Source organism: Rhinatrema bivittatum, chromosome 2, assembly GCF_901001135.1.
Source record: "Rhinatrema bivittatum chromosome 2, aRhiBiv1.1, whole genome shotgun sequence".
Classification (NCBI taxonomy): Eukaryota; Metazoa; Chordata; class Amphibia; order Gymnophiona; family Rhinatrematidae; genus Rhinatrema; species Rhinatrema bivittatum.
The window spans coordinates 763461049-763478884 of NC_042616.1; the positions used below are offsets into that span (position 1 = coordinate 763461049).

General features: G+C 43.4%; 1 protein-coding gene across 1 annotated transcript in view; it reads left to right on the plus strand.

Annotated features, from left to right (window-relative positions):
- The first annotated feature begins 1592 nt into the window (after positions 1 to 1592).
- The window catches only part of FER1L6 (fer-1 like family member 6), a 277132-nt gene continuing 260888 nt past the window's right edge, over positions 1593 to 17836 (plus strand). Inside the window, exon 1 of the mRNA XM_029591997.1 lies at positions 1593 to 1703. Coding sequence (XP_029447857.1) covers positions 1669 to 1703 — 35 coding nt within the window. The 5' untranslated portion in view covers positions 1593 to 1668. The remainder of the gene's footprint in view (positions 1704 to 17836) is intronic.

Here is a 17836-nt window from a genome sequence, read left to right on the forward strand (position 1 = left end):
TTTGTATTTTAATAGAATTTTAGAAATCCTCTCTCCCATCCAAGGAAATGTTTAGTAGCTGGTATAATGTATCTTGCAGTTAGAGGAAACCTCTCGGCTCCCTACCTGCGAGGAGAAGGCTCTGAAAGCTACATTTGTACTTAACCAAGTCAGTATGGGAATTCACCTTCCTGGAGCCATGGTCATTCTACAATTTGATATTCAGTGAGCTGGCGGGTGGGAAAGTTATCTGGATATTCAGCAGCGCGTAGCTGGATAGGTCTGCCACTGAACATACCCAGCTAAAGTTACTGGGGCAAGCTTAGGGTAGTGATTTTTCCAACTGGACTTAACCGGCTGTTTATCCAGTTAGCGCTGAACATTGGCATGAGCCAGAAACATTTTAGCCAAGCCCCTGGCATGCTACCCCTCGGCCCTGCCTTTTTTTTTAATCCAACTAAATTTTAGACAGGTAAAAACTTATCAGGGTAAAATTTCACCAGTGAAAGGGGATGGAAATTCAACCCCTTTTGAATATCGATCTCTCTGTGCTCACACCAACACAATTTCACCTCTTATTACGTTCTCCTTGAACATGAAAAGTTAAATGCTTTGGTTCACTCTTTACCATTACAGAACAGCTCAAACATTCTACTTTTCATATTGGCGGAGAAACGATCATAAGCATAATAGGCATGAGCCAATTGGGATTTTTGACAAAATGGTTTACCGTTTCCAAAAAGAGATACATTGTCTATCTGGGCTCAATAAGATGAAAAGTTTTATTCTTCATGACATTTTCCATGCTCTTAGCATTTTCCACCAATCTGTCTCTCTTTTAGGTATCTCCCAATGTCTTGAAATGTACTTGACTTATCAGCTAAGTGCAAACTTTTGTCTACTGCTTCCTTGACACTGTAATCTGTTGTGGTTTTTCACGCAGCATGGTTTGCTGGAGGTTTCCACGTGCATATAATAATCCAGCCGGCAGGAATCATCAGTAGTAAACTCTTCTTCCTCTTCGAGGGGTGCACATCCCGCATTGTTCCCGTCTCATGGTGGACAGCACCGAGTGGCTCAAAATTAAAATAGACGACCTTCTGTCGAATAGGAGAGAGAAGCCATATACATGGAGAAGGATGGAAAGTGAGACAATCTCCAAGAGAGGAAAGGGGAAAGGAAAAAGAGGCATCTTGGTGGGGGTTAGGGACATGTGGAAGATAGGCTATGGTGGGGGAGGATTGGGGAAGAGATAGGAGAGAAAGAAAGCATTTGGTATGGGAAGGAGAGGGACTGCCTTGAGGAGCAGACAATGGTCAGCATGTTTGCATATGGAGAAGTTGATTTGAAAAAAAAAACGTAATGTGTTTGGCGATGCTTCTGTCATTAGTCATCATTTCCTGGTTTAACCTAGAAATAAAGTACAAGTACAAGTGGACTACACTAGTTTTCTCTGAAAGGGAATAAGAGAATGTTTTGAACATTCTTCTTTCATGGACAGCCAAAATGATATTAAGTTAATATTTACAGTGTGAGAGGCTTTGGCTCTGGCGCCCTTGCTTTTGTCTCCAAGCCTGACTTAACTGGTCACACCTGACTAGGAGCTCCTTGAGTCTGAAGTACAGTTATGGCCCGGTGAATGCATTCAGAGAGGAAACAGCAAGCAGTTGGAAAACAGTCCGAGGCAGCATGGAGCCTGCCGAGAGCAGTCAACAACACCCCAGGTACGGTCAACTCAGACTATTGTGAGACTGAAGGCATTTAATACTGGAGGGAGACAGATGGTAAATTGCAATAATACATTGTTTTAATAAGCAAAGAATTAAAGTGTTGATTTAGTTTTAATACATACCAGTTTATAACTATTTGACTCACTACAGAAATATTTTTACTATTTTTTAGGGGAAATGGCTAAATAGCATTAAGGTACTTTTTACCATACAGTTTTACTGCAATAATATAATAAAACTGTTGTACTTTTGCAGGTTTTGCTCAGAATATATATTGTGATTATGGGGCATGGAACGGGTTACACTTACCTTGTCAAAAGTACAGGTGTAAGTTATTCAAACACAGGAAAAAGTTAGGTACTTCTAAAATGATATGAAAGTAATTCTCTGTTCTTTTCAAATGGAAATAATCTGATGTTTCGGTTCCTTCATAAATGCCATTACGTGTCTGAGCACATCATAAGTAGTACATTGTTTTTATAACATTTTGGAGTGCCTGTATAGCACTGGGAGAGAGCAACCATTCCGATTTAATAGTTGTGATAATTACAAAGTTGCAGGTGCAGATGTCTTAAGGTGACCACACCTAACATTTCTGCACCAAAAATGAACAGTGCAAAAAGTAGAATGTTTGTCTGCAAAATTCTTGTGAAAAATGACTCCTTCCTGTCTTAGATTTTGCACTAAACTCCTAAAAGTATTACCATAAGTGACTGTAACATGAACAGACCTTGTACTAAAAGGCATGGCTCATATCTCAGGCTTTTACCTAGTTTTATTTATTGTGGTTTTGGTGTCGTTTATGGTTGCTGTTGGAAAAATCTTACTTTATTTGTTCTTTTTATTATTGGTATGTTTATTTCTTATCATAAATTTGCTCCATTGTCTGTTACTTAACTTCATTTGAGGCTTGTGTTCTACCTTTCCTGGGGGAAATCCTCATTCAAGATGGATAACAAAAATAGTAAACCCCACTCAACCCCTTATCACATTCCACATAATCATTCAATGAAATAATAAATGCTGAGCAATACATAATAGATCAAAAATTATGTTTATGACAGAAAAAAGAAAAGCATCTTTATCATCAAATTAAAAAATACAACACAGTATCATCAGTAAACAATCTCTGTTTCAGACAACATGGGGAAATCTGTGCCATCCAATGGTCATCGTTATTTAAATTTCTACAAATTGTTGAGATCCCCCCATCCTCTCTTCCCCATCAATTAGATACAAAAACAACTGGATTCAGAGAGCTGACCAAAAAGCCAGATCTTACAAAAAGTCAGGTACCTGACTTTTTATTGTAACTAACCTCCTTCCCTACCTCTCTTACCTTCACCTGAGGTTTCATTGCTAATCTCTTTGCTCTTACCATTTCTGCCACCTCTTTAGATAACCGTATTATCAATTTCTCTTTTTCTCTTTCTTAACCCTTATCACATTCCACAAATCATTTCACATTGATTTGTTGCATCACTTGCTCCCTTTTGTTGCTGACAGAACTTTCTTTATACCCTTCATCACTTGCATTCTACTTATGACATCCTTTACCTTTTCACTCAGCCTCTTGAACTCCAGGGCCCTAGTCTTCATATAGCTCAGTTCAAGTCAGAGTTTAATATTGAACTGCACAGTACAATGATCACTGGTCTGTAAATCTTTCTTTATCCTGAGGTCAGCGACACTGACTCCATTTGTCATCACCAAATCTAGCATAGCTTCCCTTTGAGCGGTTCTTCCACTAACTGCCTGAGGAAGGCCCCTTGTAAGGCATCAAGGATTTCTCCGCTCCTAATTGATTTTGCAACTGGTAGGCTCCAGTCTGCATCTGGTAGATTGAAGTTACCTACAAGTAGGACTTCCCATGTGTGTATCATCCTGTTAATACCTCTTACCATGTCTGAATCTACCTGTACCTATGTTGGAGGTCTGTTTATTATTCCCATGTGTTTATTATTCCCATATGGAGTTTTTTTTAGGTTTTTCCAGGGCAACCACAGTGATTCAGCTTCTTCTTGTTTGCCTTTTATTTGAAAGGAAACTATTGTGTTCCTAATATTGGGGCTTATTTACTGAAGGTTTTCTTCCATTTTCTGTCTATGGGAAAAATATTTCGTAAATAGGGCCCATAAAGAACCATACCTCCCCCTTTTCTCTGTCTCTTCTGGAGAGATTGGGTTCTATCTTAGGAGCTGCCACCCAGGAAAGAGATCCAGGCGTCATAGTGGATAATGTATTGAAACCGTCAGCTTAGTGAGCTGTGGTGATCAAAAAAGCAAACAGATTGGGGCCAATAAAATAGAAATGCGCCGAAAGTGGGCGCTGAGTGTTCGCCAATGCAGCCCTAGCGAAACTCGGTTCCGTTTCGGGGGACTAATGTTTCAATAAATATTTTGAAATACTTGGAATTAATGTTTTTCTGCTATTTAATTGATTGTTTGAAACTTATTTTTGGATCTTTTCTACCTTATTGCAACACACCTGCTGGATTGATTAATATTTAGTGTGTTTGCTCGTTGTTCCACACCTTGTTGTAACTGAAAAGTTAGCCATCTAAATGGAAAGTCATCTATAGTTACGCCATATGCTCCTAAATTCTAGGCGCACAAGATATCCGGTTAAATAGCAAGTTATTTGACCACAGAAAGCCAGCTAACTTCAAAAATCTAACCGGTTATATTGAAACATAACTGGTTAGGTTTTAAAGTTATCTGGATACATGTAGCCAGATAACTTTAAGCAAGTATATTCAGTGGAATGTTTATCTCGCTGAATATGCAGGACAAGTTATCCAGATAACTCTAGCCAGATAACTTGTCCACTAAACGGTTCATATTATAGAATATTCAATTTAAGTTCCTTGTACCAGTTCTGTATTCACTTGTTTTATGTACCAGTTGTACCAGCTCTTGCATTCTTCTTGTATTCACTTGTTTTATGTACCGCCTTTGCGCGAAGTTGCAGTTTATTGTAAACCGGGGTGATCTGTTTCCCATACAGGAACCTCAGTATATAAAAGTAAAAAATAAAATAAATAAATAAATAAACGGCCTATTGAATATTGGTCTCCAGTGGACTAACTTATTCAGATAGTCATCTAAGTGCAAATTTTATCTTTATCTTTTATCTTTATCTTTATTTAGAATTTATAAATTGCCTATATTCTAGGCGATGTACAAAAGGTCTATAAAAAGCCAAAGCATGCATAATAAAACATTTATTTATTTATTTATTTATAACTATTATATACCGATGTTCCTGTATAGGATACATATCGCACCAGTTTACATATAAACTGAACAATCGCCGTGAGGCAGATACAAAGAACATGAAGTATAATGAACAAGAGGCAGCAAAGAACATTTGGTACAATAGAAATATACTGAGGTATAATATAAAACATAGGGCTATATAGGAGGAAACCTCAAAATAAACTTAGGGGAACGCCATGATAACGGGAAATACTGGAGTAGCTGATGGGTAACCGGTAGAGCTGAATCAGCTGACGGGCAGTTACAGTGGGAGGATTATCCCTCCAAGAAGGCCTGGCTGAATAGCCATGTTTTCAGCTTTTTTAAAAAAAAAAATGAAATACATGAAAAACATGAAATACAAAGCAATAATAAACACAAAACAAGCAAATATAACAGAACGTACTTAATATGACAACAATAAAACCACATGTACATAAAACAGATTAAAACAATAAAATACTATATGCAAAACAACAAACTGAAAATCAAGGGTAAAACATAGTTTTTTGGTACTTGCCAGGTACTTGTAGCCTGGATTGGCCACTGTTGGAAACAGGATGCTGGGCTTGATGGACCCTTGCTCTGACCCAGTATAGCAATTTCTTATGTTCTTAGTGTCTGGGCCAGAATCATAAAAATGCTAATAAAACGCCTGTCTAAAGAGCCATGTTTTTAAGAGACTTTTAAATTACTTTAAGCTATCTGCCTGTCTTAATTCAATAGGGAGTGAGTTCCAGAGGATAGGTGCAGCTACTGAGAAGGCACAATCTCTAGTGGTGCGGTCTGGCTTGTTGAGGTGATGGAACATCTAACATTCCTCGCTGAGGTGATCTCAGCTGTCTACTAGGGCAGTAGAAGCGAAGCAGGGCATTAGCCCAAGGGGAAGAATTTGAGGAAATTAGCCCGAAAGTGATTAGCGCAATTTTATACTTAATGCGCTCAGGGATCGGAAGCCAGTGCAATTCAGAGTGGGGGAAATGTGCTCTTGCTTCTTTGTCCCAGTAATCAGTTGTGCCAAGACATTAACCAATAAGTGCAGTGGTTTTATTGAGACAGCAGGCAAACCTAACAAAACAGAGTTTCAGAAGTCCACCAATGGGAGGGTTGAAGCCTGCACTGTCCTAAAATCAGGAGGATCCATCAAATGTTTTAGCCCATAAAGAACTCGTAACTTGAGAAAGCCAGATTTATTTTGATTTTTAAAATGCGGTCGGAAGGATAGCGTAGAATCAAAAATACCTACTAAGTTACGGATGCATGAGTCTAGTGAGAATGAGGTATTGTCAGCCACGATCGAAGTGTGAACAGTTTTGGATAAGGGACACTGAACTAACAAACATTGTGTTTTAGCCAGATTAAGGGCTAATTTATTATAAAATAGCCATGTCTTAATGGTAGCATACAGAGATTAACCAGATTAACAGTATCGGACTAAGAAGTTCTCACCCTAACAAAAAATTGGATATCATACACATATATTTTATATCCATCACATAAACTTGCTAAACCTTTGCACAAAGGAGCAAGGTAAATGTTAAAAAGCAGTAAACCAGTGCTCATATCAGACCAATTTGAAAAATTATTGTTAAATTATACTTGTTGCTGATGCTCCGATAAAATGAAGAAAAACAACGTAGAACAGCTCCTGAGATACCACTATCACGTAAACGGTGAAGTAAAACTGAGTGGTCAACTTTATCAAATGCGGCCGTAATATCTAATGAAACCAATGTATAGCTATTTCCAGCGTCCAATCCTCTTCTCAGAGAATCTAGGAGAGACAGAATAAGTAATTATGCACTCATAGATTTCCTGAACCCATATTGGTGAGGGTCAAGAATTTGCTTGTTCTCAATATATTCTGACAGTTGTTGAAGGGCGCAACTTTCAATCAGTTTACTTAGGAACGGAAGAGAAGATATAGGCCTATAGTTAAGAAGGTCAGTTGGATCTAGTGAGGAGTTCTTTAAAAGAGGCTTAACTGAAGCTTTCTTGAGACAGTGAGGTAATGAGCCTTGGGATAAAGACAAGTTCACCAGTGCTAAAAGGGAAGGAGTGATGGCATCCTTAACTCCCTTCAATACAGCAGTGTTACAAGGACACTGAGCAGGATTCTTTTTACTAATAACTTGACCAAGCTCCAGAGAGGAAATATATTCAGTCATTCCAATCGGAGTTAGTATCACCAGGCAGGGAGGGAAGCCAATTAGGTACTGAGGAAAAGGTAGCTGAGATAGTTGCCACTAGATAAAACAGCAGATTTAGATCTCTTAATGTTTATACAGCCTTTTGAAAAAAGTCAGCCCAAAATGCTCCTCCAGATACAATATAAGCATTCACATACCTCCTTCATTTTCATCCATTTATACTGTTGTACGGGCTCTTTAAAATTACAAATTACTTGTGTGAACAATATCAATGCTGAACAGAGCACGTGGGTGGATTTGTGTTATGGCTGGATTACAAGTTTGTTCACAGCTGAAGCTTCCTGCAGGGTTTATTCATTACATTAGCATTAGCAATTCTCAATCATTTCTTTTATAGCTCCTCGGTTTTCTTTTTCTCCTTCCCCTTTTTTTGTGGTCTTGTTAGTGTTACGAACGTTGCTATTGAATATTTTGGAATTCTGCTTCTTATTTATGAATGCTTCTTGACCGGTAACCAGGTTTTCTTTATGTAAGGTTATCTTGTGCGCTTATTTTGTGACATCTCAATAAATGTAAAATAAATAAATCAGCAATTCTTGATTAGCTCCTTGTTTACTGGTTTCTCATGCTCATTTCATCTCCGGAGCTCATTGGCTTCTATTTCTTTTGAAATTCCCAGGTTTTTGTTGTACTAAACCGTAATGTTTTAAAGCACACATAATGGGAAAGGAAAGGGAAAATATACTCTAGGATAAAATTGAAAATGTGCATGTATTCCACGCCTTTATTTTCTTCCTTGGTTTTATCTCTGCCATGGCCTTAACCACTTCCACCTTCCTGTTCCTCTCATCTTTTCTTCTTTTTTTAAATATTTAAAAAAAACATTTTAAGAGTCGACATGATACAACCTTGTGGTCAGGTAAGAGGTCAAAGCATTAAGCTGCTTTCAAACTGACTGATATCATGCATTATTGGACGATTTTTTTATGGTTAAACACTTTTATTAAGTTTTCAAAAAGAAGATAATACAACCACCGGAGGGGAGTGAGTTCTGCACCCCTCCGGACAGCAACAGCAAAGAAAACCAAACATTACTGAGAAACCCGCCCCCCCCACCCCCCTCTCCACATTGACCATATCCACACTAACAAGTTGAGTTACTCCTTGACAAAGACAAAACAGGAGGGAGCACACAATGACCCGTTCTCAATCGTTAAGTACATAGCTTCTCGCACGGTGCGGGAGAGATTGGATATAAAGTTGCCAGTTGATTAGGAATCGTCGCCGGTGTGCCGGGGAAGACCGAGCTGCCAAATGTTCCATGGTCATCATAAAATGCACGCCATTCCTCCAAGCCCAAAAGGACGGGCTATCTGTTGAACGCCACCCAGAGAGAAGCACCTTCTTACCTACAAGACAAGCCTTTTGCAATAACATGCGAGAGCCAGGATCTCGAACACGCACAGGGGATACACAACCAAAAAGCATCCAGTGAGGCGTCACTGGGAAGGCCACGTCCAGGAGGTCAGCAAGATAGTCCCCCACTCGTCGCCAAAATCGCTGTACTAGAGGACAGGACCAAAAGGCATGGGATAAAGTACTCACGGCAGCGCCACATCTCTGACAGCCCCCTGCAAAATCAGCTTGAAAGTGACAGGCCACATTGGGCGCTAGATATGCCCGGCTCAAAAACTTAAACTGCATCTCCCTATAGTAAGAGTTATTCGAGATCCTGGCTGCACGGCGAAATCCAGCACGCAATATGCATTTGGTCACAAGAAAGTCCCCATCCCGATTCCACCGGGATACCAAAACATCCAGATGATCCTCCTCCCGCAGTTTACGAATCTCCTTATAATACATGGAGACAGTTGGGACCTGGGGCTTCCCAAAGTGGAACATCCCTTCTAAAGCATGCACCATAGTGGGTGCCTTATAGGCTTCCGGGATCGCCTGGAGGTAATGCCTAACCTGAAGATAGGGAAATACCTGGGTAGGGCCCAACCCATAAAGAACCCTCAGCTCCGCCAATGACAGAAGTTTGCCCTCAGTGTTAAGCAGGTGTCCCAGTCGAGTAATCCCCTTAGATTCCCAGAGCAAGAAGCTAGCAGACTGGTAGCCCGGAGTAAAATCTACATTGCCACGCACCGGCAGAAGGCTGGCACACTGGGCTGGTAGGTGCAACAACCGAAGCAGTCTCTTCCAACCCAAGCGCAAGGGCCGTAGCAAACTAGCCGTGCGCAACACAGGAGGTAGCCTGCCAGTGGGGGCTTGGAGCACACATGCAGGGTCAAAGGAAACATTAAGGCCCCATCCACAAACAGTGGGGAAATCCCAGAGGAACCCAGCAACCAGCCTCTAATAGTCCGCATTAGGCAGGCCAGATTGTAGTCTCGCAAGTCTGGGACACCTAAGCCACCCCGCCCCCAGCGCGACCGCAACCAGCGCAGAGGAACACGCAATTTCCCCCCTCGCCAAAGAAACCGCCGCAAGCTGCTCTCCAGCCGCCGAGCGTCAATCGAATGTAACAGAATCGGCAGGGTCTGAAATAAATAGAGCCATTGAGGCAAAATGACCATTTTAAATAAATGAACCCGTCCACTCAATGAAAGGGGCAGGTTCATCCACCGAGCCAACCTGTCCTGGGTAGATTTAAGCCTGTCCGGGACGTTCACCCGATACACAAGAGCCGGATCTGCCGGGAGACGAATCCCCAAGTAAGGTAAGGAGTCTTCCACCCAACGTAATGGGAAAGTATCCTGCCAGGTCGCTCGCAAGGCCGGCGGGTAATCAAAGCAGAGGACTTGGCCTCATTCAACTTCAGTCCCGAAAACACCCCAAACTCCCACACCAGACGCATCAATGGGGGCAGCGAAGCCTATGGTCTGTCAACAACACCAGAAGGTCGTCCGCAAAGGCCACCACCTTAAAGATGCTCTCGCCCAGCCGGACACCCCGTATCGCGCGGCAGTTTTCCAGCGCTAACAACAACGGTTCTAACTGCAAAATGAAAAGCAGCGGGATAGGGGGCACCCCTGTCTAGTGCCGCGGGCTATCACAAATGGTTCAGACTGCGCTCCATTAGCCAAGATCACCGCTCGAGGATCAGAATATAATAACCGCACCGCCTGCAAAAGAGACCAGTAAATCCCATATCTTCCAACAGGGAGAACATATAGCGCCACTCCACCCGGTCAAACGCCTTCTCCGCGTCAAAACTGATGACCAGGTGCGGTTGATCAAGCGCCCGGCATATGGTCATCGCCGTCATGACACGACGGACGTTAGCCAGGGCATAGCGTCCCTTCACAAAACCGACCTGATGATCCCCCACTAGCGTAGGTAATAGTGGCGCCAGACGCTCCGCCAGCACCTTCGCCAAAATCTTGTGATCGACATCTAGTAACGAGATTGGACGGTAGGATCCCGGCTCCAATAAATCCCTCCCCCCCTTGGGAATCAAAGTAATCAAAGCGATATTATCCCGCGAGGGGAAAGAACCATGCGCGATCAATGCCGAGAACGCCGCGGTCAAAGAGGCCACTATCTTGTCCGCTAATAACTGATAAAATTCCGAGGTAAACCCATCCGGGCCAGGGGCTTTCAAAGGTTTAAGCTGTCGTATAACCCTGCTCACCTCTGATTCCGACAAGGGCCTATTTAACTGTTCAAGCTGGTCTACCGTTAAGGTGGGGAGATCCACCCTGGAGCAGAAGTCCCCGCCACAGTCGCCCGACCCTGACCGAGGACGTATAGAGGGCCGCATAGTAATCTCGAAAACCCCCGCAAAATCGAGGGGGTATCACGGACTACACTCCGAGAAGGTAACCGCAGCGCCGGGATCACCTTGCATGCGCGGGTGGACCGAAGCAGATTTGCCATCGTCCGCCCCCATCTTATTGCTATATTGGTAAAGATGGAATTTGTAATAAGGAGACTCTTTTTCCCCCTCTGATGTACAAGGAATTAAGTTCCATTTGGGCAGCCCGATACAACGTTCTGGCAGCGTCTGTCGAGCAACTCATCAAACGTCGCCGAGCCCCACTCAGCTGGGCATTCAAAAGCAGAATACGCTTGTCAAGCATCTTGCGACGGTGGGATACATATGAAATAATGTCACCATGCGGAGGACCGCTTTCGCTGCATCCCAATACAACACCGGCTGGGAGGCATGTTCCTGGTTCAAAGACGCGTACGTCTCCCACTTCTCCCTCAGGTAAGCACGAAATTGCACATCATGCGCCAAAAAATATGGATAGCGCCAGTGTCTAGCCGACGGCTGCGGGGGCGCAAACCAAACATCAAGCCACACCGGGGCATGATCAGAGATCACTATGTTCCCAATATCCGCGGCCTGCACCGAGGAAAGCCCACTTTGACTAACCAGAAAATAGTCCAGTCGAGAAAGGGTATCATGAGCGCGTGAGAGATGAGTGAAATCCCTCTCTAGGGGGTGGAGCGTGCACCAGGCGTCAAGAAGGTGTAAAGAGTCCTCAAGCATCTGAGGGCCCCGCCCCTCCCCCCTACCCACCGCCACCCGACCTGGAGGAGTCTAGGGCTACGTCATGTATCGTATTAAAGTCCCCTCCTAATAACAAAAAATCATTTAAGTGGGGAAGCAGAAGAGAGTAGAGGTGCCGGAAAAAACCAGGATTATAAACATTGGGAGCATACACATTACACAGTATGACCTTGCGATGACACAACTCAGCTTCCAGAATAAGGAAGCGACCGTGAGGGTCAGCCACCTCTCGCACAATCTGTATGGGTAAACTCTTATGAAGCAGTATCGCGACTCCCGCGGATTTGGTAGTGCCAGGAGCAACAGCGCACACTCGCCCACCCAATCACGCTTTAATTTAGCGTGTTCTTCCTTAGTAAGGTGTGTCTCCTGTAGGGTAAGCTATATGAGCTACTGACGTTTTCAACATTGCAAGGATCTTGGAGCGTTTATATCCCACGAGATAATTCTTGTGGGATTACTCAGAGCACAGTAAATAGGAAAAACATAGCACCGGGCCAACCCCATTAACATCCAGAGGGTGCTCTCCCAGCCAAAGCCCCCCCCTGTAGCAACATTCCCCCACTTCTAGACAATCGAAAAGGAAAAAAAGGCAAGGAGAAACTCATCACGGACCTCAAAATCACCGTCCCCCACCCCAAACCCAGCCCTTCCCTTCCACCCTCAGCCACCCCCCCTAGCCCCCCTACCCTCCCACCTCCCCCGCCCCCGCCCCCCCACCCAAGTCCAGCAGACTACCCGTCCTTCCCCTGTTCCCACCTGTATCACCTAGTCCTTCCTACTGAAGGATAAGGGTCAGGACATCATGTGTCCCCAACCAACCTCTATGAAAAACAGTGATGATGCGCGCTATAGTAAACAACCAAGCTGTGACTGTCACCTCCACCCCGCCAAAATAAGCCCAGCCACCCTCTTCCAGTCCACCACCCCACACAGCCATACACACCCACAAAAAAAAAACAACACTCGCCCACAGTCAGTGGTGACCCAGCAACAAGGGACATGTCCCCCAGGGCCAAGTCCCGGTCCAAGGCGAAGAAATGCGGGAAACAAGGAGGCCTGCAATGCACCCCGACTGGTCAGGCAGAAGAGTCAAGCAAGAAGGCCTCCAGGGCAATGTACCAACATATCTCAATCCGCAGCCAGGGTGAGGGGAAAGCCAGTAACATGATGGAAAAAGTCACAGCTAACCCCAGTCCACGGCCAAGGGGAGTAGCAGACCAGAGAAGTAGTGGGAAAAATAAACTGCAAGCCTACATGAATCTACAGCGAACAACAACAACAAAAAAAAACAGACGGAAAAGCACCGCCATTTTACAACTGCCAGTCCGTCGTGTCCAGAAGAACACCAGGAGAAATCCGGGGCCGTCCCTTCCGAGTGATGACTGTAATCAGGGCCCCCCTTAGGGAGCGCAACACACAGGCCAAGTTCTTAAGAAAAGATTAGCAAAGTCAAGATGGCAGGGTGTTGATATAGGCCTGCGCAAGGTCCACAGTGTCAAAATAGTGCGCCTGGCCCACATGCCAAATACGAAGCTTCGCAGGGAAGAGCAATGCGAATTTCACCCCCATATTATGAAGTGTGGAGCAGATGGGAGAAAAGGCCTTCCGCGCCTCTGAAACAGAAGCTGAAAAATCTTGGAAGATACGGATAGCATGAGTCTGGTAGCTGAGGTCTCGTTTTGCGCGGGACGCGCGCCAGATCTCACTTTTATGCGCCGAATTCAAGATTTTAGCTATCACAAGCCGTGGGCGAATAAGAGGCGTGCGCTTCACGCCCAGCCGGTGCGCCCGCTCCACCACCAGTTTACCTTGCAAGTGGGGTAGGGATAAAGCATCAGGCAACCAGGTCTCCAACAGGCCACACAGCGTCTGCTCCTCAATGTCTTCCGGGAAGCCAGAAAGCGCAATTATCACGCCGCGCACGATTTTCTAAGTCATCGACCTTGAGGTGCAGGCTTTTTAAATCGCTGGCTTGCGCCGCCATTTTGCGTGCCATCTCACCGCCAGAGTCCTCCAGCACGGAGATCCTGTTTTCGGCCTCCTCAAGCCACGGCGGCAACGCGGCCAACGAATCGCGCACCTCACTCAGCTGCGTGGTTAGTATCGACCACTTTTCTTCTAAGGCCTCCCGCATCGCCTCCTTAATGTCCGCAATAGTCAACAAGGCGGCAGGGGGGTGGGGGAGTCCCGATCCGCCGCCGCCGCCATTTTGCCGTCCCGGTCCTGCAACTTTTCGCGATCTTTTTTTGCCGGTTTTGCAGTCATCGACGTCGCTAAACGGGTCCGAGTTCTGGCCACAGACATAGGCTTCCTTCCCAGCACCGAGAAAGCCAGCGGGGTCACAATTAGCGCGCGTTTTGTGCCGCGATGAGCGAGGTCAGGCAGGAGCCGAGAAGATCCACGTCCTCCCCGCTACCACATCACGTGACCCCCTCTTGGACGATTTTTAATGCAGGGCATTATCTCCTGCAAACTCCTGAGTTAAACATCCACGTGTACCAATGGGCGTTAAACTCTGCGTTGCTTCCACCCCTTGTGATTCATCAGCATTACTGGCATGGTAACATGCAGCACGATAAGGGTTTCCATCTATTCACCTCCTCCCCTAACCCCGTGCAAAAATTGACATTCTCCAACTGTTTTCCCATCAGGTCCTTCTGAAGTTGTGCCGTGTTGGGCGGGGACAGGATGGAGTCATCCAAACTCTTGCCTTTGTGGAGCTGGAATCCAAAATGGCACCAGCTGACCTCATGTAGTCTTTGGCTAATGCGGCGTTAATATTGGTTTAATGCAGGTTAACCTTAATTCACTTTAATACATTGTCCTCTGCTCTTGCTAGCTGTCAGCAACTTGGTAGCGATGATCTCCATTTTCTGCTCCCAGTTGAAAACTCAGCTTTTCCCCCCTCATCTTTGCTAGTTCTTCCAGTAGCCCTCTCTCCTCCTCTCTCTCCAGGCCAACATTTTTTGTGCAGTCTGAATTGAACATCTTTGGCGATATCACTGCCTCTCCTCCATTCTTTTCTTCTATCACCCCTGCAATTTATGCAGCTTTCACATGGTAATGTATTTTATAATATATTATAAATTATAATGTATTTTAGTAAAACATTTGCATGAAAGACCATGACAAAATTGCCCTGCGTCATATTCCGTGTTCTTGCTGTGAGCTTCACATTATGGAGCTGCATATTTTCTCTCTGTAGGAATTTGCAAGTACTTGGCATGCTCAGCTGAAAATGCAGTCTTTTATCAAGAAAACATTCCCTATTCCACAGAGCAGCTTTGATAGTATGTACGGCAAAATGATGAATAAAATACTAGGCATCTGTCTAGCGGGCTGCAATATTTGCCTATGGGAATACAGTACCTGGCAATTATCCAAGCAGAAGAGCCTTTTATTGTTGTTCTCCATCAGTGAAATGCAGTATCCAGTAAATTCCAGTCCAGTGAGAGTCTTGGTGCACCACTATTTTCTTATTCTGGTTATTCCATTTATCATGACGCCTATGTGAAAGTGTCCAGAGTGGTTCACAACAATACAAGAAAACCACAGGGAAGCCAATGAAGCTGGCGGCGAGTTGCCTGGACAATCCAGGGGACAATGTGCGGTATTTTGGGATTGCCAGCAGCTGGCATTGTGGCATACAATTAGAGACCATAATTGTATGCACAGAGCTTAAGTATCAGAAATAGGTAACAGAGAGGAAGGGTATAGATTCCAGTACAGTCTTCACTGAAATCCCTTCAAGTGAGTTTGAAATGCAATCCATGTAAATGTTAAACACCTTCGCTGAAATACGTTTTAAGCCCGTTTGCTGAAAGGTGTTGGAAAAATCACATGAAATGCTTTGTAAACTGGTAGTACTTTTGCTTTTTGCGGGGTATTCATCTATTTTCTGCATATATTGGGCTGGTGGATGTTTTGGTTGGGAATGGGGCCAGGTTGATGTATGATTGGTTGATGTTATTTTTTTTATTGCCATTAACTCATTTAGAATTTTATAAAATAAGCATTAATAAATATTTTAAATAAATATGTTATGCAGGGCGTGTACTGCAATTGGGTGGTCTGAGTTCTCTGGGGCGGTCGAAGGTTAGATCCTTGGGAACAAGAGTCAGTTGTTTATGAGGTAACTCTGCAGTATATCTGCAATAAATAGTAAACATGTATTGCATTTATCTATCAAAAAGAACAAAATTATAAAGAAGTAATTATTTGTAATGACCTCAAACCCACTAAGCTCCCCTTGGGGCCGATTCATTTACAAAATGATGCCCCTAGTTATCTTTCAGAACTTTTTCATTGTTATATTCCCTCAAGAGCTTTGCAATCTGCTGAGTCTCATCTTCTGGAAGTTCCCTGATTTTAGAGCTGTGCATTACAGATAACTCATAGGCGCGCATTGTCTGTGATTGGGGCTTCACTTTGGAACTTGCTCCCTGAGGAACCAAGGCACATGCAGGATTTTGAGTCTTTTAGATAAAAGATAGAAAGTGTTCTATTCTGTGAAGCTTTTCTATCCTAAGTTAATAGCATACTATGCTTCTTTAACAATGATTTTATGAATTTTATCTGTCTTACTTATTGTTTATGATGTTTTAAATCTGTTGTATGTCGCCTAGCATGATTGTGTCACCATAGGCGAAACATAAATAATTTTAAATAAATAAAAAAAATAAAATCAAGGATTATTCCCACAGAATGGGAGAAACAGGTGCTTTTCAGTTTGCTTCATGCATGCTTGAATTATTCCACAGTTTTGGTTCTGATAACCTCTGTTGGAAGTCCGTTCCAGTTATCTACAGCCCTCTCAGTGAAAGTAATCTTTCACTTTCCTTTTATGCTTCCCTCCCTTTAAGGTTCATTCTATGAAAAAATATTTCATTCTAGTGCTTTCTTGACACCTTCATTATATCTCACCTTTTTCGTTCTTTCTTCTAGAGAGTACATCTATAGCTCCTTCAGCCTCTCGGTATATATAATGCAGGCCATACACCATTTTGGTAGCTCTCCTGTGAATTGCCTTTGGCTTATTCAAGTCATAGGAAAACTGAAACAGAGAATGTGACAGCAGACAAGAGGGCTGAGGGATTAACACAAGTTCCTTCTGCAGTGCCTCACAGTTTTTCCTTTAGTGCCTTTTTGTAAACTGTTGTGATGGTGAATTAACTTAACAACGGTATAGAAGAGATTTTAGATAAATAAATAAATACATTTTAAACAATTTTGTGTCATCTGCAGATTTGATCACCTCACTCATCATTCTCTTTTCCAGATCATTTATCAATGTTAAACAGCTCAGATCCCAGTACTGGCCCCTGTAGTACTCCATTAATGACAACCTTTCTTCATTTGGAAAACTGACCATTTAGTCCTACTCTCTGTTTCTGGCCTTTTAACCAGTTACCAATCCACAATAGAACACTGCTTCCTATTCCATGATTTTGAAATTTCCTGAAGAGTCTTTCATGGGGACCTTTTCAAATGCCTTCTGAAAGTCCAAATACAATGTGGAGGTAATTTTAACAGGTGTTACATGTAAATGTAACATACTATCGTTGCAATTTAAAAAAGCCACTTACGCGAGTAAAGTGCACTTACATGGACAATTTGATGGCATATATTGTAGCAATCTTCAAAAGCCCACATATACAAGTAAAGTGCATTTACATGTGTAAACCTCAATTTTAAGCATGTAATCGCTTTTTTAAATCAGGCCCTTAATTAACTGACTCATCTTTATCTACATGGTTTATTTACACATTTAAAAAGTTCTAAAAGATTGGTAAGACAAGACTTCCCATAGAAACATAGAAATGACAGCAGAAAAGGACCAAATGGTCCATCCATTCTGTCCAGCAAGTTTCCCATGGTAGTAGCTGCTGCGCCATACAGGTCACCCCCAAACTTATCAGTTTACCAAACTGTAAACATCAGGACCCTTATTGGGTGCTGTCTGAGTCCAATTTCCTGTTACCTCTTGCCATTGAAGCAGAGAGCAATATTGGAGTTGCATCAAAAGTATCAGGCTTCCTGGTTAAGGGTAGTAGCAACTGCATCAGCAAGTTACCCCAATGCTTATTTGTTTTCCCAGCCCGTAAAAGTCAGGGTCCTTGTTGGTTGCTGTCTGAATCTAATTCCCCTTTTCTTTTCCCCCTCTGCCGTTGAAGCAGAGAACAATGATGAAGTTGC